The following is a 23,508-nucleotide window of genomic DNA, read 5'->3' on the forward strand; positions in this document are numbered from 1 at the left end:
TTTTCTAGGATTCTTATCCTTAGAACCAATAGGTCTACCACGCTTCAAGTGTATTTTAGACTCTCGTGTATTATCGTCTACTCCACGTTCATGTGACATTTCTACACGAGCAGGATTTTGCAGCCGGTATATGTGATTTTGTAACCAATTTGGTGTCTGCAAAAGCATCGGGTAGTTGATTTGCGATGTTTTGTAAATGCATAATTCGACGGACCTCTAATTCTGACTGTTTTGTAGGGGGATCAAGGTGTAGCAAAGATGGTACACACCATTTGATATTCTTTCCTACTTGTTTATTTTCTCCCCAAGAACTGGGAATACTTTTTCATCAAAGTGGCAATCAGCAAAACGTGCCATAAATACGTCACCAGATTGCGGTTCTAGGTATAGTATAATTGATGGAGAGTCACAACCAACATATATCCCTAACCTCATTTGGGGTCCCATCTCTGTAGCCTCCTTTGGGGTCTAATCTTTGTACGTTTGGGAGGTGCAATTGGCACATATACAGCGCAACCAAAAATTCTTAAATCATAAATATTTGGTTCTCGTCCAAATGCTAACTGTATTGGGGAGTATTTGTGATATGGACTTGGTCTCACCCGAATCAGTGCTTCTGCATGCAAAATAGCATGTCCCCACACGGAAGTTGGGAGTTTAGATTTCATGATCAATTGTTTCGCAATCAGTTGCAGACGTTTAATCAATGATTCAGCCAAACCATTTTTTGTATGAACATGAGCGACAGGGTGTTCAACAATAATCATTGAATACTTGAGAGGTAAACTCACCAGCGTTGTCCAGTCTAACTCTCTTTATCGGATAATCAGGAAACTGAGCTCTTAGTTTGATTATCTGAGAAAAAAATCTCGCAAATGCCAAATTTCGAGAGGACAATAGAAAAATATGTGACCATCTACTCGACGCATCGATCATTACCAAAAAATAATAGAATGGTCCACAAGGTGGATGTATAGGTCCACAAATATCGCCTTGAATTCGTTCAAGGAACTTTGGTAACTCTTTATCTATTTTGGTTGGCGATGGTCTTATAATCAACTTTGCAAGAGAACACGTAGTACATGTCATTTTATTCCCATGATAAACTTCTTGGGGTTTCAGTGAATGACCATGTGAGTTCTCGATGATTTTTCGCATCATTGTAGTGCCTGGATGACCAAGACGATCATGCCATAGTGTAAAATTACTAGAATTTTCTTTAATCACCAAATGTGATTCAATGGAACTTATATAAGCATGATGCAGACCAGAAGGGAGTTTTGGTAATTTTTAACACCTTTTGTTTTCCCGATTCTCAAGAGTAATATACATATACTTCTTTCCATCCTCAGTTGCAGACTGAGTATCAAATCCTTGAAGATATATGTCTTTAAAACTCAACAAATTCCTTTTAGAATTTGGAGAAAATAATGCATTATTTATAGAGAATTTTGTCCCATTAGGTAACGTGAAATGGGCTTTACCAATCCCTTCGATCAAGTCTGCAGGATCCGATATTGTGTTAACAGTGATATTTGTCGGTTTTAGTTCAGAAAAATATTTTATGTATTTCAGAATAGTGTGTGTTGTTCCACTATCTGGTATAAAAATATCTCTAGCATTGATCTTGGTTGGTGTTCCATTTGTAATGTCCATTTCTGAGACAAACAAAAATAATTAACATAAGATAATATTATTCATAAAATATTATACATCATTAGCAAACATTAAACACACAATAATTATACATAAGAAGGTGAAAAAAACACAATAATTATACATTAATCTTCCACAAACAACAATTATTTATGGTATATTTGTGGAATTTCAAGAGTTACATGATGGGTACTTAAGCTTCCGTGATAGCGGTCTCCTCGAAATCATTCACAAAGTCAGACGCATCGAGGTGCGTTGTACCCTCAGAGTGTTCCGCAAAGTTTACTTCTTTTTCTTTCCCTTTGACGGACTCCTTGCATAGAGCACAAAGGTGTGCAGGGGTACGACATAAACGAGACCAATGTCCCTTAGTACCGCATCTGAAACAAGCTTCTTCTCGCTTCTGGGAGGTATTTCCTTGGTGTTCTTTTCCCTTAGGGGATTGCTCAGAGCGGACCCACTGGAATGACTTCCTATCTTGTGGATTGTACTTTCGTCCACGTCCACGGTAGTTTAGACGGCCACGACCGCGACCCCGAAAGGCCTTATTTTTCTTGACTGGTTTCTTCGTATCTAATGTGTTTGCTTCAGGAAACGGTTTAGAACCAGTTGGACGAGTCATGTGATTCTTGATCAGAAGCTCATTGTTCTTTTCTGCTATGAGAAGCGCCACAATCAATTCCGAAAAGTTGGTATATCCCCGCAACTTGTACTGTTGTTGCAGGGTGATGTGGCTCTTGTGGAATGTGGTGTATGTCTTCTCAAGCATTTGAGATTCGGTGATCGTTTCACCACAATTTCTCAATTTGGCCACAATTCCTAACACAGCAGAATTGTAATTCATCACCATTATAAAATTAACAATAAGAAGTGGGGCGGCAGGGCCGCACTCCGGTAATCATAAACGTAACAAATAAAAATGGAGGCCCCACTCTGAACATGATAATCAAAAGAACAAATTTTAATAATAGAGTGATCGTGCTGATAACGTGTTATAATTATATTATATATTGTTTTATTTGTGTTTTGTATATATGAGGTGTTTATTTGTTTGATCATGTTACGTAAATATGAGAAAAGGTAGAGGAAGAATTAGAAAAAATAAGAATCATAATAAATGAGAGGAAGAAGTAGTATACCAAAGAAGAGAGGTTGATGTTATTACGTTCGAAAGGGCAAAGTAAAATGAACGTATTACAATCTCTTATATAGACAGATATTTCGACAAATATTACTGTGAACATTAATGGCTTGGGCTCCATCTTCATTTCATTACGAAACCATCTTGACTTTTGTAACAAAGTCCAATTTTTTACAATCATATACAAACATAGCAGAAAAAGTGTTAGATGGCACATGGCCCACCCATTTCTTGAGTCGGGCCTGATAAAGAACAATATAATGTTGATGGTGTTGTTGAATTTCTCATTCTCTTTTAGATTATGTTAACCTTCTGGTACAATATATGTTTTCTTAAAGTTTATGTGTGGGTTGTAAAAGATTAGAGCTGTGCGTGTTGTCCAAAAATGAATAGAATTAGTGCTATTGCGTTTTTCTTTTGCATTCAGCTGCTTTTTATTGGTGCAGTAATGTTTGTGTCTTAATGTTGAAGTTATCTTCTTCTCTTTTAACGTATAAACACACAAAAAACCAGGTGGCAAGTTCGGCCCTCTGGTTGAACTTTCGCTACAATACTGTAGAAATTGTTCTCTATAAATGTCCCAACTTCAAACTTGCAAGTTTCAACATGTAAGTTTAGTTTGACAGAAAGTCATAAATTTTCTTTGCATAAACAAGTACGGTTCATGAATTTGTCATGTATTTGACTTAGTGTTCTGGTATTTTTTTCATTTTTGAAATTACAAAATAAATAGCTTTCCCTTATTCTACATAGTTTAGATATGACAATCTTTGAAGATTAGTGTATATTTTAGTTTTAGTTAGGAATTATAAAATATTATTCTTTTCCAAAGTTACGGAAATTTGGAAATACCCATGGCGACCTATTCTTTGTTCGTGTGTCTCTTCGGTTAAAGTATAATAACCTATTTACCTATTGATACAAGTACGACTTGACAAATATCCGTAAATTTTGATTCAATTCGTTCTCCTTTCCGATTCGAATAGAAAAACTGGATATTCGTAACTCTACGAAGCAAAGAAAATACTAATATGCAATACCCGTCAGAAACGAAGCAAATTACAAGTCTAATATTTTTAGGAACGGATATCTGATCGATCCGTTACAAGCATATATATACATATATTCAAAGAATTATATATATATATATATTATAAATATTATATTGTATACAAATTTATTATATAAGTTATTAGAATTTTAAGAAGTTAATAAGTTTTATTTTTGTGGTAAAATATTTTTATTTTATTTTATTTTTGGATTATCTATTTATTTAATTATTTATTTATTTTTATGGATCAGATAACAAAAATGCTATTACTTTTAAATATGGAAACCATATACTAATGATGCATCCACTTTTTAGAGATAGAAATGAGAAACCACATATATGAGAGTACAACAATGTATAGCTAGCATGATTGAAGAAGGTGGACACTACAAGAAAAAGTGGAACTAGACGAATGTTGTTACTCTCTTTTTTTCATTTAGTTTGAATAAGACTAGTTAATAAAGACAGACAGTTTATTGAGGTATGATTTTCATCAGGAGAAAATTATCACATTTTAATTAAAACATATACCGACCAAGCTACTCACACTAATAAAATGCTATTTTTCTTTGTTATTTTTTTTGGCATGATCATTGCATAATTATATGCACATGAAAGGCATTATTAATCCAATTATAGTAGGTTGTTTTGCGATAGAGAATAACATACTCAAATATTTGGGCCATTCAGTTATATGGCAATATCTTCTTTTATAACATTTCATTTTATGCTACATATATTCGTTCTAAGATAATAAACTACTTTAGTTTTTAAGCAAAACTATTGATGGTCTCATCACCCGCTACACAATTCTACTCTGAAAACAAAATGAAAAACATCAAAGCATTAAAAGAAGGATATGAGTCAGCTTACAGACATGAACTGAAACTAAACATTTCATCTACAAGACTACAACCAAAAAGAAGAGAATCAAGAAAATCCAACCCAAAAAATCATTGTCTTTCTCTTTCAACTCTTAAAAGATTTAGAAAGCAATTCGTTTTATTATTTCATCAGTTTTAATAAAAAAATAGATAATTTCCTACATATTTATACTAAAAGAAATCAGATCATTTTTGATAATTCGCAAGCGCAAATAACAAATAATCAATTATGTGGATGTATATTAAGATTTTTTTTTAAAAAACAGAACATTCACACAATCAACTCTTCCAAATGCTAATATTTCACACAACAACAATAACTTACAACAAATAGTTTTACTTAAATAACATAAACAGTATATCCCGCTTGTAGTGTGGATAGACCACGAGTTCATCAATAACTATACACTAACAAATTCAAATTTTCAGTCTAGAAAAAAACGATAATACAATTATGAAAATTAGTGAAGAGAAATGTACACATGAGATATTTAGATGTTACAAGTATAACAGTTATATATGAATCGTCATAAGACAACTATAATTGTCGATTGTATAGTTGTCTATGTAACATTTCTAGATATTTGTAATAGAATAATAAGTCAATGTTAAAAGCATAAATGTGAAAAACCATGAATTAATTTAGTTAAACCAATGTAAATAATTTAGATAAACATATAGGTATAACACCGAAGTGTAAATCTATATTAATGAAAACACTTCACTGCCTACGGTTTTGAGACAGAAACGGAATCGCCGCAAAGTCCACATATGCACCCGTTAACTGCTTCATCTTGATCGTACCTAATCACCAGATTTTCATCCATCATTTCCCAGTAAACCAGAGCCATTCGACTTGGAAACGCCTGAGCATTAATCTGCATCGTCGGATCACCACCCAACTCATAAATCCTCGTCCACAAATTATCCCTTAAACCACTCAACCCCTTCATATACTCTTCCATATCTTCTTTCGGTACACTCTCCACCGCCCTCACCCACCACATAAAACCATTGTCTTCCACTCGTTCGGTTGCCACATCATCACCAAACTTATACCTTAGCGTCACCGGAGCCATACGCAAGTACTTTTTTTATTACCAAACGAGTAGATTCTATCATAACGTAAAAATTTTATTATACCAATCTGTGTGCCGCAAAGGACGCTTAGTTCAGCCACTTTTTTGAAAAGACCGGTTCGGCGTTTCGAAAATGTTACTTGTCTTCGGTTCTCCTCTTTGATCTCCTTGATCTTTATCTTCTGTCGACCTTTGGTGGTTTTAGGGTTTTGTAATTTCCTCTGTTTCTATTGCTTCACCATCAACTTGGGGTTTTTCATGGGTCTTGGTTCCGTGGCATGCAAGCAAGTGGTAGGTGTGGTTTCTCCGTCCTCCATATTCACGACAAGAATGATGAGAGGTAATTATGAGATCACAAATTTTCTTTGAGGAGTTTGAATCTTTTCGTGGTATTAAATGCACGTCTCAATAATTTAACTTGATTATGAGATTATTCCATATAAATGGAAGTTAGCTTTTTGTTAATCTAAGTTTGTGATTTTGTTCCCTGATTTACGAGATATATTTACCACATTCTATTTTGTTTGTTTACTTCCAACGACAAAGACATTTTGTTACAAACGTTAATCGTGAGGATTTTTCCGAAACAACAAAAAAAAAACTATTTTTTTATCTAAAAAGCTGATAATGATAATAATAATAAAGATATCACTCGAGACTGAATCATAGCATGCCTTTTTAAGCTTTCATGATATCAAATTATTTGAAATTATTTTATCAGTTAACAATTAAGATACTACTATATCATATTTTGGTTTGTATACACTTTGCAATATGTACTAATACTGCTCCATGTCTTTGATGATAATCATCACTGTTTCATTTGTTCACATTGAATCATTCTACTTGAACATTGCTTTCTAATTTTACCCAACAAAACAAATCTAGGAAAAATTATTATTTCAATTCATACATTTATTTTACCTGATTTAAGAATACCAATAAATATTTTTCAAAATAGCATTTGAGTGAAAATGTAATACATTTCTTTTAATTTTTTTTTTGTTTACAGTAGAACATCTATAAATTAATACTTGATAAATTAATAATCTCCATAAATTAATAAATTTTGTCGGTCTCAACTTCAACCGGTGTAAAAAATGACACAAATCGATAAAATAATAAGATAATAATATTTTTAAAACTCCCATGTAAATATATAGTCCCATTAAAATCATAAATTAATAATCTATCTCTATATATATTTTATATAAGTATAAACTAAACATTATATTGTTGGTTTTATATTCACAATAAAAATACTTCTATTTTTCTTAATATTTTAATATATTTTGATAATATTTAGTAAAATTATATCGAAAACTACATAACAATTATATGAAACATAAAAATATATACCAAATAAGATAATAAAATAATATGAAAGTCAAATTTCTAAAATTTAAATAATCTACATATGGTAAAATCAAATATTTTCTTGTTTTATTAATAAAAATATTCAAAAATAGAAAAAAATCTAAAATAGGAAACTTTTGTAAATTAATATCTCTATAAATTAATAAAATTTTAAAGTCTCAACATTATTAATTTATAGAAGTTCTGCTGTATTTAAATTTTTTTTTTAACCATAGGAAAGCTACTTTATCCAAGAAAAGGGGAAGAAGAGGGTTGATTCCTAATTCCTATTTATGCTGATACTCCCTAAATCGCAATTTAACGCTAATTAATCAAAAAGAAAGGCAAAAAGTAAAGTTATATAATCTTTTTCATTATAATCCCGCTCGTTACCATTCTCCGAGGCAAAGCAAGAGAAGAGTCTCCTTTTTCATCATCCCCTGAGAGAAAAGAAGAAAATCAAAAACTTTACCGGCCATGGATCCCGACGATCCCACTTCCATAATCTTCAAAAAGATCAGAACTTTAGAACCAGACAACGCCCCCAAACTCATTGGCTACTTTCTATTGCAAGACATGGAACAAACCGATTTGATTCGTCTTGCTTTTGGTCCCGACACTCTCTTACAGACTTTCTGTCGTCAAGCCAAATCCGTTTTAGGTCTTTCCTCAAACGGAAACCATATCTCGAGACCCCATCACCACCAGCTATTGTCTCAGTCTTCTCCAAGTAATGGGTTCTTCGACTTCTCTAGAAACCCTAACCCTAACTTCGATTCTAGCCCATTTCGTGACGGCGAGGAGCAACAGTTAAGCAATCGCTTGTCGTTTCCCGACGAAGAGGATCCGTTTGCTAGTTTGCACAAGAGGAGTTTCTCTGCAGACGGCGAACCAGAGGAACCAGGGTTTGGAGTTGGAGGAGGAGGAGCCGGTTATCGGTTTCCACAGACCGGTTTAGTTGATGGGTTCGATTCATCTGGTGTTGAGAGTGGCTACGTTTGCTTACAGAGAGAGGGGATGATGAGGATGAAGTTAGCTCAGCAACAGAGAATGGCTCAGCTCATGGCGCTAAGGTAAAGTTTGAATCTTTTTGATCTGTCTTTGTGAAAGACTCTGACTTTACAAGAAATAATGTTTTTTTTTCTTTGTTTCTTGCAGACAAGGAGAAGAAAGTGGTTACTATTACAGTCCAAGTAGGCATGAGAGAGATGACTCAGTCTCTAGACAGATCTACTTGACATTTCCGTCTGAAAGCTCATTCACTGATGCAGACGTCTCCTCTTATTTCAGGTAATGTTAAGAGAGAATCATCAAGCCATCATTGTTTATTTGTTTGTTGTTGACAGAGTGATGGCATCTTCTTTGAATTTATAGTGACTTTGGAGCTGTGGAAGATGTGAGGATACCATATCAGCAGCAAAGGATGTATGGGTTTGTTACTTTCTCTAATGCTGAAACTGTGAGGATCGTATTGGCTCGAGGCAACCCTCATTTCATCTGTGACTCACGTGTGCTTGTTAAACCGTACAAGGAGAAAGGAAAGATCCTTCAAAAGTAATGTACCTTGATCCCTCTTTGTGTCTTTTAGTCTGTTTTGGGTTTGTTTACTTATTATGGTTTGGTGAAATGATAGCAAGTGGCAACAGCAGCAACTTCAGCAGCTGTTGGAGAGAGGGAGCTATTCTGCTTCTTCAAGTCCTTCTGAAATGGATCTCTATGAATGTCACTTGGGTTAGTTTCTGTGTTGAGTTAAGAATTGTATTTTTTGTTTCTTTCTTTACTGAGATTGTAACTCTTCAGTTGTCTTTTCATTACCAGGTCCAAGGATGTTTTCAAGGAACACACAAGAGATGATGAGAAGGAAAGCTGATGCACAACATGCCATTGAAGTAGAACTCCAAAGAAGAAGGTTCTTGGCTCTGCAATTGCCTGGGAGGGAGAATGAGTCTGTTCATCATCTCCAGCGTAGTCTTTCTATCGGCTCTCCTTCTCATCTCCCACCTCGGTTCAACCATAGTCTTCTCTTTCAACCAGAAAGCAGCATGGAAGAAACCACAGAAGGTTGTTCTTGTTGACCTTTTAAGCTTTCTTTTCTCGGCCTTCATTGATGATCTTTTTTCTTGGCAGGTGATAGTGATAGAGGTGAAAGCCATCTTCATCTAGTACCAAACAACAACAAAGTATGCGGATACAGTAACGAGTTCCACAAGAGGTAAACGAGTGATTTGAATTAAGGCCTAAATAAGCTACTTCATTAGTTCTTACACACGTTCTTATTTATCATTTCTCAAGGCAAGAGACAAGTCCGGAGAATACGCTTCCTGATAGCTTGTTTGGTTTCCCTATTAAGTCTGAAGAAGCACTCCAAACTGAGTCTGATACCAAAGCAGAGGAATGGGTATGTTCAACCTAAACTCAGATAGTATCTCATAACAAAATAGCATATTCTCTAAACCCAAACCATCTTTTACCTTTTCAGGCTCACTCACTATAGGTAGAAAGAAACAAGTGTACTGATTGAAAGGTGAGCAATTACGCCATGAAGTAACTTGAAACTCCTATAAAACTGTTACTTTTTGTTGCTTAACTTCATTTGTTTTTTTTTTTTTTGTTTTGAGTGCAGAGAGGTAAAGACTGATAAAAGATGGAAGTAGAAAAGAAATTGTGTATATATACCAAAGCTTTTTTTTTTTTTTTTTTTTTTTGATCAATATATATACCAAAGCTTAAGAGGGGTTTTTAACATGGAAACACAAGAGAAAAGGTCAAAAAGATATTATGTAATCAACAAAAAGCTATTATGACTAACCTCAGACAACATATGGAGATCAACACAGTAACTGAAACTCTAATTAGATTTTCTTTTAGTTTTTTTGGGTCCTAGTCCTAGTGATGGGCAAAAGCTGCATCTGTTAGTTTTTACCATAATTGTATAAAATACATGTGTGCTTTCTTGGAACTCACTTTCAAAAAAGGGTCAGTGGCACAATTCACAAAGCCTTGAGGATAAAGGTTGAACCTTTAAGACTCTAATTTGACGCTTTAGCCCAACTTAACTGAACCGGAAATGTCCAAACCGAGATTTGATATTAACTTGATTGGTATTGAAGATTTAACAATGAATTTGAACCAATTTAATTTATCAGGTTAAATAAAATGCTCCCTTATGAAATAAATAAATCTTTTTTTTTTGTGTTCATTTAATTGAGTTCCTCTCAAGTTACCATATAAGGATTCAGGTGTAGAAAAAGAGAAAGAAGAAAACTTTAATCATCTTATGGATTCAAGTGTAGAAAGAACGAGAGATCCTTGCTGCTTGATGAAAACCCATTTCCTGAAACCTTACGTAACCTCCATTGACGGTCCTGTGGCCGAGCTTCCTCGTCGTCGTCGTGTCTCTGTTTCTTCATCAGACGTAAAGGTTCCGACTTTGAGGAGTTTCGGCAATGGGGCTGGGTCTATAGATCGTAATTTCATATCCTGGATGCGAAAGATGGAAGCTTTGCACGAACCCACTTGGAGAAAAGCTGGGATCTTTGAAGCTATCAAGGCATCTACATTCAAAATCAGTAAAAACCCATCTTTGATTCAAGCCCTAGTTGATAAATGGTGTCCTGAGACCAAATCATTCGTCTTCCCTTGGGGTGAAGCAACGATAACGCTAGAGGATGTGATGGTTCTTCTAGGGTTTTCTGTTTTGGGTTCTTCTGTTTTCGCCTCTGTGGAAAGCTCAGAGATGAGAGATGCCGTGAAGAAGCTGGAGAAAGCAAGAACAAAGATTATGGGGGGCAAAGGTGGGCAAGTGAGACAGTCACAATGGACTTTGCGTTTCGGAGACAGAGATGATCCGTTGGAGCATGAAGCTTTTCTTGCCATGTGGCTTTCTCATTTGGTGTTTCCACATATGTCTCGCCGCTCTATTTCAAGACATGTGTTCCCAGTTGCTGTCCGTTTAGCTAGAGGGGAAAGGGTTGCTCTTGCTCCTGCTGTTCTCGCTAGCGTGTACAGAGATTTAGGTGCCATTACAGGAGATGAGTCTTATCATCCCAAGTCTCTGTTGAAGTTAGTTCAAGTGTGGACTTGGGAGAGGTTCAAGAACGTGAGACCAAAAGCTAAGGAGATACCTAAAGGGGAGCCGAGAATCTCTCGGTGGGACGGTTTGCAGAAGAAGTATGAGAATGTGAGATTGAGTCTTGATGATTTCGAGTGGCGTCCATATACTAAACCATTACAGAATTGGAACCCTCTTAGGTTTTACGTTGAGGAAGCTATGTGGGTGAATGTTGATAACAGTCTTGATGATGAGTTTGTTGCGTTTGCTAGATGTGTGAGGAGTTCTCAGCTTGTTGGGATTGGTTTTGTAGAGGATTATTATCCGAATCGAGTGGCGATACAGTTCGGGTTTAGTCAAGATCTTCCTGGTTTGGTTACTCGTCATAGCAGTGACTACACAGAGAAGGAAGCATGGGATGATTACAATAAGTCTCTTGTTGGTTTGAAGCTGTACATGCCTTCTCGTCTTGCTGCAGGTTCTGTTACTATGAGATACCGAGACTGGTGGGTGAAATCAGTTTCACAGTTTCTTGGTTTTGAGGAGTCAAATGAAACTTGTGGTGCAAGCAATGCTGGTGATGATGGTGCTTTTCCTGAGGCACAGCCACTAAGTGAAGTTCTTCAGAAGTTGGGAGAAGGGTTTCCTGCAAAACTCAAGCGACCTAGGAAACTTAGAATAGCGAGACGTATGGGATCAGTATCAGTAGAAATGCCACTTAGTGAGTTGTTTCACAAGGAGTTAGCGAAGAGGACAAGTGAGCATTTGAGAGGCAAGCGAGCTCGTGAGGATGATGATGATGATGAGAATCATACGGATTCTTATGATGATATTACCATTTCTCAGCTGGTCAAATGTAGAAAGAAAGATGTAGGAGACACTTCGGAATCACTTGGAATCAGGAGGAGAGATAAGGAGTATAAAAAGGACTCAAGGATTTGTCAAGAGCTTGCTTCTAAAGATAATGAAACTGTAGCACCACAAGTTATAGAGCCACAGAATGATGAAGAAGAAACTAGAAGTGAAGCAGTGGAGACTGTGGTTATGATCCCATGTATTGGTGACACTGTTCTGTCACCAATGAAGGCAGGAGAAACCTGTGTTGATGTAAATAGAAGTGAAGCAGTGGAGACTGTGGTCGATGCTGGAACCAAGGAAGCAGAGTGTGTGCTTCATGATGAAAGACTGAAACATAGAAAGCTTACAACGGAGGAACTAGCATTGAACCTAGAGGCACGTTTTATGAAGGTGAAGAATACTTTGGCAACAATTAGAAATTGGATAACCAAAAGAAACCATATCCAAACTGGACTTTCTGCTTAAGTTAATCATGTCAAAAACCTTAAGATCAGAAAGAATAAAACAATGTCACATATCACTCTTTTGCATAATCTTATGAACTTTAACTTAGCTTTATGATGTTACGTGTGTATTTAGTTTAGTACTATTTGAAATATATAATCAAAAATGTTAAATGAATATTTTTTTTTGTTTTTGTGTGTACCGATGATGAGAGACCTTTCATATCTTTCCATTTACCTTAAAAAAGGCACTGCTTCACACTGCAACTTTCAGAATTTTAAAAAAAAATTAGAAAAGAAGAGACCTCTCTCTCATTATCTTTTTCTTCTTGGGTTTAGGGTTCCAACAAGTTAAGCTTTTTCAGAAAGGCAAAACACACAAAATCTCTGAACCAGTTCCGAGCTCAACATTTTGTCATCTTCACTGTATTTCTCAACAAGCCAAGCTTCTTCTCTGTTTCTCTCACGTAAAGGTATCTTCTTTTGAACTCTTAGGGAAACTTGGTACTCGTTTTGTGTGGGATTTGCATTCCCTTCCTAGATATTGTCTGTGTAAGGCTTAAAGAGCAGTAAAGTTAGAATCTTGTGTTGGATCTGACTGACTGATGCAAATAGGTTCTCTGTTTTGCTAACTTGTAAAGTTTGTTGCTTTATTTATTACATCAGTTCAAAAGTTAGACTTGTTATTTGCTCTTAACCTCCTCTGTTTTCTTTGAGTGATCTTCAGCATTTGAACAACTCATGGCTCCACCCTCTCAGAACATTCCACTTCCTAGTCTCACCTCCACTGATGAATCCAAACTTGACTTAAAGGCTCTGTCTTTGAGTGTTTCCTTCCATGGGTGGAGAGAGGCGAACTCAGCTTTCAAGTCATGGGCTATAAAAATGTCATCTTTACACAGACCCACATGGAGAAAAGCTGGTATCTTCGAAGCAGTCATGGCATCTACCAAAGGACTCAACAAAGACACAGATCTCCTTCTGGGTATCGCTGAGAGATGGTGTCCCGACACCAACACCTTCCTCTTCCCTTGGGGTGAAGCAACCATCACACTTGAAGACGTTATGGTACTTCTAGGCTTCTCTGTTTTGGGCTCACCGTATTTTACTCCTCTGGATAGCTCGGGAGAGGAGATTCTGAGGACACTGGAGGAAGAATGGGTCAAGATTAGGAAAGGTAGTTCAGCCCATTTGGTAACTAAACTCCAATGGATGGGAAGATTCATGGGCACTAGGGGTGAGCTTGAGCATGCGGCTTTCCTTGGGTTGTGGCTAAGCTACTTTGTGTTACCAACAAGGTATTGCCATGTTGACCAAGCTGTTTTGTCCATAGCTATTCATCTCTCTAGAGGTACTAGGATTGCTCTTGCTCCTCCTGTTCTTGCTCACCTGTATGCTGACTTGAGTCTCTTGAAAGAGCACATCATAGGTTTCAAGACAGTGATGTTAAACGACAAAGTTGAGCTGAGTGCCTTGTTTAAGTTGGTTCAAGTTTGGACATGGGAGAGGTTCAGGGAGCTACGTCCCAACAACACTAATCCGTTGCGGCAAGGTGAGCCAAGGTTGGCTCTTTGGGATGAAGCGAAACCAAGGAAAACAAAGAGGCATGTGAGGATGAGAAGAAAGAGAAATGTGAGGGAGATACTGGCAAACTCGAAGATGGAGAGTTTTGAGTGGCGTCCTTACACAAAAGCTGTGAGGAACTGGAACTTTCCTAAGTTTTACCCTGAGAAAGCAATGTCTGTTCCTATTGGTCCTGATCTTGATGAGGAGTTCATCTCCTTTGCTAGATGCATCAAGGTGTCTGAGCTTGTGGGAAAGGATAGTGTGGAATGCTACTTTCCCAACCGAGTGGCTTCACAGTTTGGATTGCTTTAGGATGTTCCTTGTCCTGTTAACCAAAGCAACCTCTTCAAAGAGGCAGCTTGGGATGAGTACAACAAGCCTATTGATGGATTGAGATTGTTCGTCCCTTCTCGTTCTGCATTATCTTATTTTACTTCAGTGTACTGTGAGTGGTGGAGGAAGGGTAAGCGAGCTGTTGAACTAGCTGAATCATTAGGTGATGATGATACATCTAAGCCTGTTCCTTCTGGTTCTAAGAAGTCATTGAAGCGAGTTAGTAAGGAGGATGAGTGATAAGCCTTGGAGGCGCTATGTGAGAAGGAGGTTAAGGAATAAACGTGAAGAGGTAGAAGTCTTAGAGAACGAGATTGAAGCGGGAGATGACGTGGACTTGGCTGTTACGAATGACGGTTAAGTTGGTTACAGTCAAAGAGTCTACACGAGTCAGAGTATAGGAGTATAAATACGAGACTCATTAGGAGGATAAGCTTTGGACTTTTATGTTGTAAGTACTTGGACCCTAAAGAGATTCTTTAGTGGATTTGGGCTCAGTCACGGAGAGATACGTGTTGAGTATTGTTACGCAGTTTTATACATCAATATACGATACTTAAGATCTATCATTTGGTGCGGTGAGCGTGGATCGAACACGCGAGTTTACAGTAAATCAGTCGAAGAACATGAGATACATTTGCGAGAAGTGTTGAGTCTGTTGCGGAAGCATTCGTTATTTGCCAACAAGAAGAAGTGTTTGTTTGGCCAGTCTCATGTGGATTACTTAGGCCACATCATTTCAGCAGAGGGGGTTGCAACAGATCCTGAGAAAACGAAAGCGATGTCTACTTGGCCTACTCCTCGGAATGTTAAGGAGTTGAGAGGGTTTCTTGGGTTGACTGGGTACTACAGACGCTTTGTTCATTTATATGGTGGCATTGCACGTCCATTAACTGATTTGTTGAAGTTTGAAAGTTTTATTTGGACGCAATTGCAACAAGCAGCTTTTGAAGCGTTGAAGAAAGCAATGGTTTCAGCACCAGTACTATCTCTACCTAACTTTCACGAGACATTCATTATTGAAGCAGATGCATCGGGGTTTGGTCTGGGAGCAGTACTTATGCAAAAGAAAAACCCCATTGCTTATTTCAGCAAAGGGTTGTCGGATAAAGAGCAGCTGAAACCTATCTATGAGAGGGAGCTTATGGCCGTTGTGTTGGCAGTGCAGAAGTGGAAGCATTACCTTATGGGGAAGAAGTTTATAGTGCACACTGATCAGCGCAGCCTGAAGTTCCTATTGGAGCAACGCGACGTGTCTATGGACTATCAAAAATGGTTAACCAAGCTATTGGGATACGATTTTGAGATTGTGTACAAGAAGGGCAGTGAGAATAAGGCAGCAGATGGTCTATCTCGAATTGTGCGGGAAAGTGGAGTTTCTCGAGATATGTTGTTGGGTGCGATTACAGTTACTTCTTCGTTGCAAATGCAAGAGATATTTGAAGAGGTTGATTCAGATAAAGAGTTGAAGAAACGCGTACACGCAGTCACAGTAGGTTCTGAACAGAAGCAGGGATACTCAGTGATTGGTGGGCGTTTATTTTACAAAAATAGACTGGTCCTCTCAAGATCCTCAAGGTTTATTCCGATGATTTTGAGCGAATATCATGATGGTGTCATGGGAGGTCATTCGGGAGTGTTGAAAACAATAAAACGAATTCAACATCTGTTCCATTGGTCGAAGTTGAAGGATGATGTTCGAAAGTTTGTCTCGGAGTGTACGGTTTGTCAGACTCACAAGTACTCGACTTTGAGTCCAGCGGGGTTGCTTCAACCGATTCCGTTACCTACTCAGATTTGGTCAGAGATTTCGATGGATTTCATTGAAGGACTTCCTAAATCTGAAGGCATGGATATTATACTGGTGGTGGTGGACAGGTTCAGTAAATATAGTCATTTCGTGAGTCTGAAGCATCCTTACACGGCTTCTACGGTTGCAGCTGTGTTTGTCAGGGAAATAGTCAGATTACACGGCTATCCTACTTCTATAATTTCGGATCGGGACAGGGTGTTTCTGAGCAAATTTTGGAGGGAATGTTTTCGTTTGGCTGGTACTAAGCTCAAGTTTAGCACCGCTTATCATCCGCAAAGCGATGGGCAAACTGAGGTCTTGAATAGGTGTTTAGAGTCATACTTGCGGTGTTTTACTTCAGACCATCCTAAGCAGTGGCATCGTTTTCTGTCGTGGGCTGAGTATTGGTATAATACTTCATACCATACTTCTATTCAGACTTCACCTTTCAAGCTAGTCTATGGTCGGGATCCTCCGGAGTTATTGTGGTTTGAACATGGGTCAACGAATAATTTCGAGTTGGAACAAATGTTGAAGACTAGAGACCGTTTGATGAGACTCAAATGGATCGTTATAAGACACAGGTTCCACCAAGAAACATCAGAAGAGGTGATGATGATGCATCTGAGCCTGTTGCTTCTGGTGCTAAGAAGTCAATGAAGCGAGTTTGTACGGAGGATGAGACTCAAATGGATCGTTATAAGACACAGGTTCCGCCAAGAAACATCAGAAGAGGTGATGATGATGCATCTGAGCCTGTTGCTTCTGGTGCTAAGAAGTCAATGAAGCGAGTTTGTACGGAGGATGAGACTCAAATGGATCGTTATAAGACACAGGTTCCGCCAAGAAACATCAGAAGAGGTGATGATGATGCATCTGAGCCTGTTTCTTCTGGTTCTAAGAAGTCATTTAAGCGAGTTAGTAAGGAGGATGAGACTCAAAAGGATCATTATAAGACACATGTTCCACAAAGAAACATCAGAAGAGGTGATGATGATACATCTAAGCCTGTTTCTTCTGGTTCTAAGAAGTCATTGAAGCGAGTTTATAAAGACGATGAGACACAGGTTCCATCAGAGAAAGATGAGAAAGATGATGGCTTAAGCATTGGTCAAGCAATGAGATTGAGAAGGAAGAAGACAGCTATGCGCCCATCTGATGAAAACCACTCCTTAGATCCTCCTCCTACGGTACTGCCATCAAGAGAAGTGGGTCAAAAGCTGAGAAAAGAGTTTTCTGAAAAACTCAAAAGGTCTAGAGATCTTAGAACACCGACAAATGTGAGATCCAAGATAGTAGAATCTGGTGGATCAGCGTCAAGAGAAGTGCCAAATACTGAGTTGTTTCAGAAGGAGGAAGTAGTGAAGAGGAAGAGTGAGCATTTGGGAGACAAGCGAGCTCGTAACATTACCACAGCTGAGATGGTCATAGACAGAGAGAAAGGTGTAAGAGATGCTTCTGAATCACTTGGGAAAAGAAACAGTGGAAGACTTGAGAGAGAGAACAATGATTCATGGATCCGTCAAAAGATTGATACTAAAGATGAAACTGTAGCACAACAAGAAGAGACGGGGAACAAAGCAGGGAAGAATACGGTTCTGAGCTCAGCTAACGGTAACAACTCCTCAGATCCTCCTCTTGGTGCTAATGGAGGAATAGTTGACACTGTTCTGTCACGACCAGAGACAAGACAAAAGTGTGATGATGAGGTTGGCGTAATTGGAATCAACACTGAGAAAAAGAAGGCTATAGTCGCTGGTGGAAGCAAGGATGAAAAGTGTGTGCTCCATGAAGATGGACAAAACCTGAGATCCAGTGAGGAGGAAGATGATGGTAAAAGTTTGAAGCATACAAACCTTGCAATAGATGAGATATCATTGAGCCTAGAGGCACGTATGATGAAGGTTGAGAAGACTTTGGCAAAGATCAGAGAATGGAAAACCATAGAAACAAACCAGGCCAAGAATGGAATATATGCTTAGGATCTCAGGCAAACAATGTCACATGTTCTCAACTTTTATGGTGTTTTGTATAATGTTTAGGAACTTTCTTATTAGAGGCAAATCTTTATGACTTTTGGTGTGTTTTGATTTAAGTATGTGTTTGGAAGATCTCTCAGTTTGGAGGAGAATCATTACACTTCCGCTTTTGTTCTATTTAACTCTTTTGGGTTTGATCCAAGAAATAGTTTACACATTGTTGTAGAACTTGGAGAGACTGCACTCTCTTACTGATATCCAAGCAGGCAGGAAAGAGATGATTCAGTCTCTAGACACAGATCTACTTGACATTTCCATCTGAAACCTCCTTCACTGATGAAGACGTCTCCTATTATTTCAGGTAATTAATGTAAGAGAGAATCAAGTCATGATTGTTTCTTTGTTTGTTGTTGACAGTGTGATGGTATCTTCTTTGAATGTGTAGCGACTTTGGAACTGTGGAAGATGTGAGGATACCATATCAGCAGCAAAGGATGTATGGGTTTGTTACTTTCTCTAATGCTGAAACTGTGAGAATCATATTGGCTCGAGGCAACCCTCATTTCATCTGTGACTCACGTGTGCTCGTTAAACCGTACAAGGAGAAAGGAAAGATCCTTCAAAAGTAATGTACTTGATCCCTCTTGTGTCTTTTAGTCTGCTTTGGGTTTGTTTACTTATTATGGTTTGGTGAAACATTAGCAAGTGGCAACATCAGCATCTTCAACAGCTGTTGGAGACAGGGAGCTATTCTGCTTCTTCAAGTCCTTCTGGAATTGATCTATTTGAATGTCACTTGGGTTAGTTTCTATTTTGAGTTAAAGCGTGTTTTGTTGTTTCTTTCTTTACTGAGATTGTAACTCTTCATTTGTCTTTTCATTACCAGGACCAAGGATGCTTCCAAGGAACACACAGGAGATGATGAGAATTTCTATCGGCTCTCCTGCTCATCTCCCACCTCGGTTCAACTATAGTCTTCTCTTTCAACCGGAGAGCAGCATGGAAGAAGCCACAGAAGGTTGGCTGTTATTGTTGTTGGCCTCTGCATTTAAGCTTTCTTTTCTCGGTCTTTATTGATGATCATTCCTTACCAGGTGACAGTGATAGAGGTGAAAGCCATCTTCAGCTAGTTTTCTTTTAGTTTTTGGGTCCTAGTTCTGGTGACGGTCAAACGCTGCACATGTTAAGTTTACCATGATTGTATAAAATGCATTTGTTTTCTTGGAACTCACTCAAAGAGGTGTCAAAGCCTTGAGGCTAAAGGTTCAACCTCTAAGACCCTTATTGATGCTTTAACCGAACCTATAAAACTAAACCGGAAATGTCCAAACCGAAATTTTAGTATTAAATTGATTGGTATTGAATTTCTAACGATGAACTATCTGAACCAAAATATATTGTTCCTAACTTCCTATTTAAATGAGATCATCTTTTTTGTGTGTTCATTTAGTGGAGTTTTAGGTGTTATTGGTTTATATATTTTGATTTAGAAATCCATATAATATTTATAAATTCAAGTAAAATAAGCAAATCCGGCTCTCGGATTTGAGTATTTATATTTTTAACTAAAAATCCAAACAAATCCATTCAAATCAAATATATTAGTAAATCCGTACGATTGAATAAATACAGAATTTATGAATCATTAAACCAATAACATTAGATTTAGTTCTGATTTTCATTGTCAAATTGTACAATTTCAAACCTTAAACATCCAAAACGAAGAGAGAGAAAACTTTCTATCTCCTTATGGATTCCGCAGGTGTAGAAAAAGAGAAAGAAGAAAACTTTAATCTTCTTATGGATTCAAGTGTAGAAAGAACGAGAGATCCTTTGCTGCCTGATGAAAACCCATTTCTTAAAACCTTATGTAACCTCCATTGACGGTCCTGTAGCCGAGCTCCCTCGTCGTCGTCGTCGTGTCTCTGTTTCATCATCATCAGACGTAAAGGTTCTGTCTTTGAGGAGTTTCGCCAATAATCATAATTTCAGATCCTGGATGCGAAAGATGGAAGCTTTACACGAACCCACGTGGAGAAAAGCTGGGATCTTTGAAGCTCTCAAGGCATCTACATTCAAAATCCTTGAAGACCCGTCTCTGATTCAAACCCTAGTTGAGAAATGGTGTCCTAAGACCAAATCTTTCGTCTTCCAACGATAACTCTTGAAGATGTAATGGTGCTTCTAGGGTTTTCCGCTTTGGTTTCTCCTCTTGGAAAGCTCATAGATGAGAGGCGCCGTGAAGAAGCTGGAGAAAGCAAGGGAAAGGATTATAGCGGATGTGAACAGAGATGGGTGCGTGAGTCAGTTGCAATGGACTTCACGTTTCAAAGACAGAGATGATGTGATGATGATGATTCGTTGGAGCATGCAGCTTTTCTCGCCACGTGGCTTTCTCATTTGGTGTTTCCTCATAAAACTCGCAGCTCTATTTCGAGAAAGGTGTTCCCGATTGCTGTCCGTTTAGCTAGAGGGGAAAGGGTTGCTCTTGCTCCTGTTGTTCTCGCTAGCTTACGTTGAGGAAGCGTTTGTTGCGTTTGCTAGATGTGTGAGGCGTTCTAAGCTTGTTGGGATTGGTTTTGTTGAGGATTACTATCCGAATCGAGTGGCCATGCAATTCGGGTTTAGTCAAGATCTTCCTGGTTTGGTTACTCATCATAGCTGCAACTTCACCGAGAAGGAAGCATGGGATGATTACAATAAGTCTCTTGTTGGTGGAAAGCTTTACATGCCTTCTCGTCTTGCGTCAGGTTCTATTACTGCAAGATACCGAGACTGGTGGTCAAAATCAGTTTCACAGTTTCTTGGTTTTGAGGACTCGAATGAAACTTGTGATGCAAGAAATAGAGTTGTTGATGATGATGCCTTCTCTCCTGAGGTACTGCCACTAAGTGAAGTTCTTCAGAAGATGGGAGAAGGGTTTCCTGAAAAACTCAAGCGACCTAGGAAACTTAGAATAGCGAGACGTATGGAATCTGAGATAAAGAAATGCAAGACTGGTGGTTGTGGTGAATCAGTTGTCATAGATGTGCCACTTAGTGAGCTGTTTCACAAGGAGTTAGCGAGGAGGCCAAGTGAGGATTTGAGAGACAAGAGACGCAAGCGAGCTCGTGAGGATAATGATGATGATGATGAGAATCATATGGATTCTTGTGATGATATATATGAGTCATATGATATGACCATTGCTCAGTTGGTTAAATATAGAAAGAAAGATGGAGGAGATGCTTCTGGATCACTTGGAATCAGGAGGAGAGATAACAATGATTCAAGGGTTTGTCAAGAGCTTGCTTCTGGTGATGATGAAACTGTAGCACCACAAGAAATAGAGCCACGTACGGACTGAATAAAACGCTGAAGAAGAAACTAGAAACGAAGGAGAGGAGGCTGTGGTTATGATTCCATTTGTTGATGTTCACAACCAGAAGCAGGACAAACCTGTGTTGATGTAAAAGGATGTAATAATCCAGAGATGAAGGAGACACTGTTAAATCACTTGGAAGGAGGAGAGATAAGGAGTATAAGAATGATTCTCGGATTTTGTCAAGAGGTTGCTTCTGGTCCTGGAGATGATGAATCTGTAGCACCACAAGAGATAGAGCCACAGACTGAAGAGAATGATGAAGAAGAAATTAGAAGCGTAGAGGAGGGGATTACCATTCTTATCCCATGTGTTGGTGACACTGTTATGCCACCAACCTGTGATGATGAGGTTGATGTAAATGGAAGAAACAATTTAGAGAAGAAGAAGAAGAAGAAGAAGACTTTGGTCAATGATGGAACCAAGGAACCAGAGTGTTTGCTCCATGACGATGAAAAGGAAGAAGATGAAAGACGACTGAATCAGAGAAAGCTTACAACAGAGGAGCTAGCACTAAATCTAGAGGCACTTTATGAAGGTGGAGAAGACTTTGGCAACAATTAGAAACTGGATAACCATATCCAAACTGGAGTTTCTACTTAAGCTAATGGTTTAAACCTTATGATCCGAAAGAAGATGACATTTAGCAATGTCACATATCAATCTTTTACTCTTTTGCATAATCTTATGAACTTTAACTTAGCTTTATGATGATGTTATGTCTGTATTTAGTTTAGTGCTATTTGAAATACCTAATCAAAATTGTTAAATGAATACTTTTGTTATTTGTGTTTATTGATGAGACCTTTTATACCTTAAAAAGACACTGCTTCATGCAACTTTCGGAATTTCAAAAAAAATAAGAAGGGACCTTTCTCTCATTCATCTTTTTCTTTTTGGGTTTAGGGTTTCAACAAGTCAAGCTTTTTCAGAAAGACAAAACACAAACACACAAAATCTCTCAAACTTTTTTTTCACCATTTCTGAGCTCAACATTTGTCATCTTCACTGTTTAAGTCACGTTATTTGGTTTTTACATCTTCCGTCTTCTCTGCTGCTCACGTAAAGGTACCTTCTTTTGAACTCTTAGAGCTCGTTTTGTGTGGCTTGTTGCAAGATTTGCCTTTGTTTCCTAAGTATGGTCTATGTACGGCTTAAAGAGTTGTAAAGTTAGAATCTTTTGTTGGATATGATCATATGACTTATGCAAATAGGTACTAAGTTTTGCTAATTTAAATTGTTCTTCAAGTTTGTTGCTTTATTTATTACATTCAGTTCAAACATTGGTTTTTTTGGGGGGGATTATGTCCAAAACCGGATCTTTTTGCTGCCCTTTCTTATCAAGCTTCAAGTCTGTGAACATTCACAGAGGTAAGTATGGTCTCTCTTTGTTTTATTTGCATTCTCTTTATATGTTTGGCTAGCAAAAGAAAAGAGTGTAGCGTTTGGTGGAAAAAAGTTTGATATAAAAATGTACGAGCTCGTGGATTTTGTTTTTACGAATGGTGGATCATGGCAATTTGAACAATGTGGTATTAGGAATATTTTAAAGTTACATCACTTGTTCCCCAATTATATACACATTATGTGCAGAGGAACTTTGAGAGGTCACAGAGTATTTCAGTTCTAAAACAAAAAAACTTTTGGTTTGGTTTTATTAAGTTCGGTTTTTATTTCTTTGAATCAGTTTCTTTAGTCAGTAAAATCAATCCAGGTTTGCTTTGGTACAAGCACAATTCAAATGCTTTTTTTTTGGACAACTGTAAAATGTATCACTGTTATAAAAATAGCTTTTCCACGCATATGGTGCAATTTCTCAAAAGAAAATATTTTTTTTAGTATTCTTTTTGCAGGCTCATAAGAGACAAACACTTTAAATTTTTTTTTTTTTTTCAAAAGATAAAATATTTATTGATGAGCCCTTTAATTAGTCACTTTATTTTTCAAATTACCTTAAA

The 23,508-nt window shown here is 37.7% G+C and overlaps 6 protein-coding genes and 2 pseudogenes across 11 annotated transcripts; 6 read left to right on the top strand and 2 right to left on the bottom strand.

The window, feature by feature from the left end:
- Nucleotides 1-1,849: 1,849 nt before the first annotated feature.
- On the bottom strand, nt 1,850-2,506 carry LOC106297299. The gene has a single exon (XM_013733571.1). The coding sequence runs from the start codon at nt 2,504-2,506 to the stop codon at nt 1,850-1,852; it is 657 nt and encodes a 218-aa protein (XP_013589025.1).
- A 2,954-nt stretch (nt 2,507-5,460) lies between these two features.
- Nucleotides 5,461-6,128, bottom strand: LOC106297301 (annotated as a pseudogene).
- Nucleotides 6,129-7,560: 1,432 nt separating this feature from the next.
- LOC106298652 (zinc finger CCCH domain-containing protein 55-like) lies at nt 7,561-10,224 on the top strand. 5 transcript variants are annotated; one of them, XR_001261520.1, is made up of 10 exons: nt 7,561-8,240; nt 8,326-8,457; nt 8,542-8,721; nt 8,801-8,898; nt 8,986-9,228; nt 9,295-9,379; nt 9,460-9,565; nt 9,647-9,691; nt 9,791-9,835; nt 9,880-10,224. XR_001261520.1 is itself a non-coding variant. In XM_013734788.1 (10 exons), the coding sequence occupies exons 1-8, from the start codon at nt 7,645-7,647 to the stop codon at nt 9,686-9,688; spliced, it is 1,467 nt and encodes a 488-aa protein (XP_013590242.1). In that variant the 5' UTR covers nt 7,561-7,644; the 3' UTR covers nt 9,689-9,691; nt 9,791-9,835; nt 9,880-10,223. The 5 variants fall into 5 exon arrangements, 4 of the variants coding, with proteins under 4 accessions (XP_013590242.1, XP_013590244.1, XP_013590245.1 ...); XM_013734788.1 differs by having other exon boundaries at nt 9,662-9,691; nt 9,880-10,223; XM_013734790.1 differs by lacking the exon at nt 9,647-9,691 and having other exon boundaries at nt 9,791-9,843; nt 9,888-10,224.
- Nucleotides 10,225-10,353: 129 nt separating this feature from the next.
- Nucleotides 10,354-12,628, top strand: LOC106298742. Its single transcript, XM_013734889.1, has one exon. It carries the CDS (start codon nt 10,445-10,447, stop codon nt 12,539-12,541), a length of 2,097 nt encoding a protein of 698 aa, XP_013590343.1. The 5' UTR covers nt 10,354-10,444; the 3' UTR covers nt 12,542-12,628.
- A 149-nt stretch (nt 12,629-12,777) lies between these two features.
- Nucleotides 12,778-18,328, top strand: LOC106300698. Of its 2 annotated transcripts, none has more exons than XM_013736902.1 (3): nt 12,778-12,992; nt 13,247-14,657; nt 16,770-18,328. In XM_013736902.1, the coding sequence occupies exon 3, from the start codon at nt 16,774-16,776 to the stop codon at nt 18,190-18,192; it is 1,419 nt and encodes a 472-aa protein (XP_013592356.1). In that variant the 5' UTR covers nt 12,778-12,992; nt 13,247-14,657; nt 16,770-16,773; the 3' UTR covers nt 18,193-18,328. The 2 variants fall into 2 exon arrangements, with proteins under 2 accessions (XP_013592356.1, XP_013592357.1); XM_013736903.1 differs by having other exon boundaries at nt 13,247-14,649; nt 16,762-18,328.
- Nucleotides 13,261-14,658, top strand: LOC106297302. The gene is made up of 2 exons (XM_013733572.1): nt 13,261-14,319; nt 14,398-14,658. Exons 1-2 carry the CDS (start codon nt 13,261-13,263, stop codon nt 14,656-14,658), a joined length of 1,320 nt encoding a protein of 439 aa, XP_013589026.1.
- Nucleotides 18,208-19,511, top strand: LOC106297303 (zinc finger CCCH domain-containing protein 55-like). The gene is made up of 5 exons (XM_013733573.1): nt 18,208-18,216; nt 18,489-18,550; nt 18,635-18,814; nt 18,892-18,989; nt 19,076-19,511. The coding sequence occupies exons 1-5, from the start codon at nt 18,208-18,210 to the stop codon at nt 19,264-19,266; spliced, it is 540 nt and encodes a 179-aa protein (XP_013589027.1). The 3' UTR covers nt 19,267-19,511.
- A 392-nt stretch (nt 19,512-19,903) lies between these two features.
- Nucleotides 19,904-22,166, top strand: LOC106297304 (annotated as a pseudogene).
- Nucleotides 22,167-23,508: the final 1,342 nt, after the last annotated feature.

This window comes from Brassica oleracea, chromosome C6 (genome assembly GCF_000695525.1).
Source record: "Brassica oleracea var. oleracea cultivar TO1000 chromosome C6, BOL, whole genome shotgun sequence".
NCBI classification, from domain to species: domain Eukaryota; kingdom Viridiplantae; phylum Streptophyta; class Magnoliopsida; order Brassicales; family Brassicaceae; genus Brassica; species Brassica oleracea.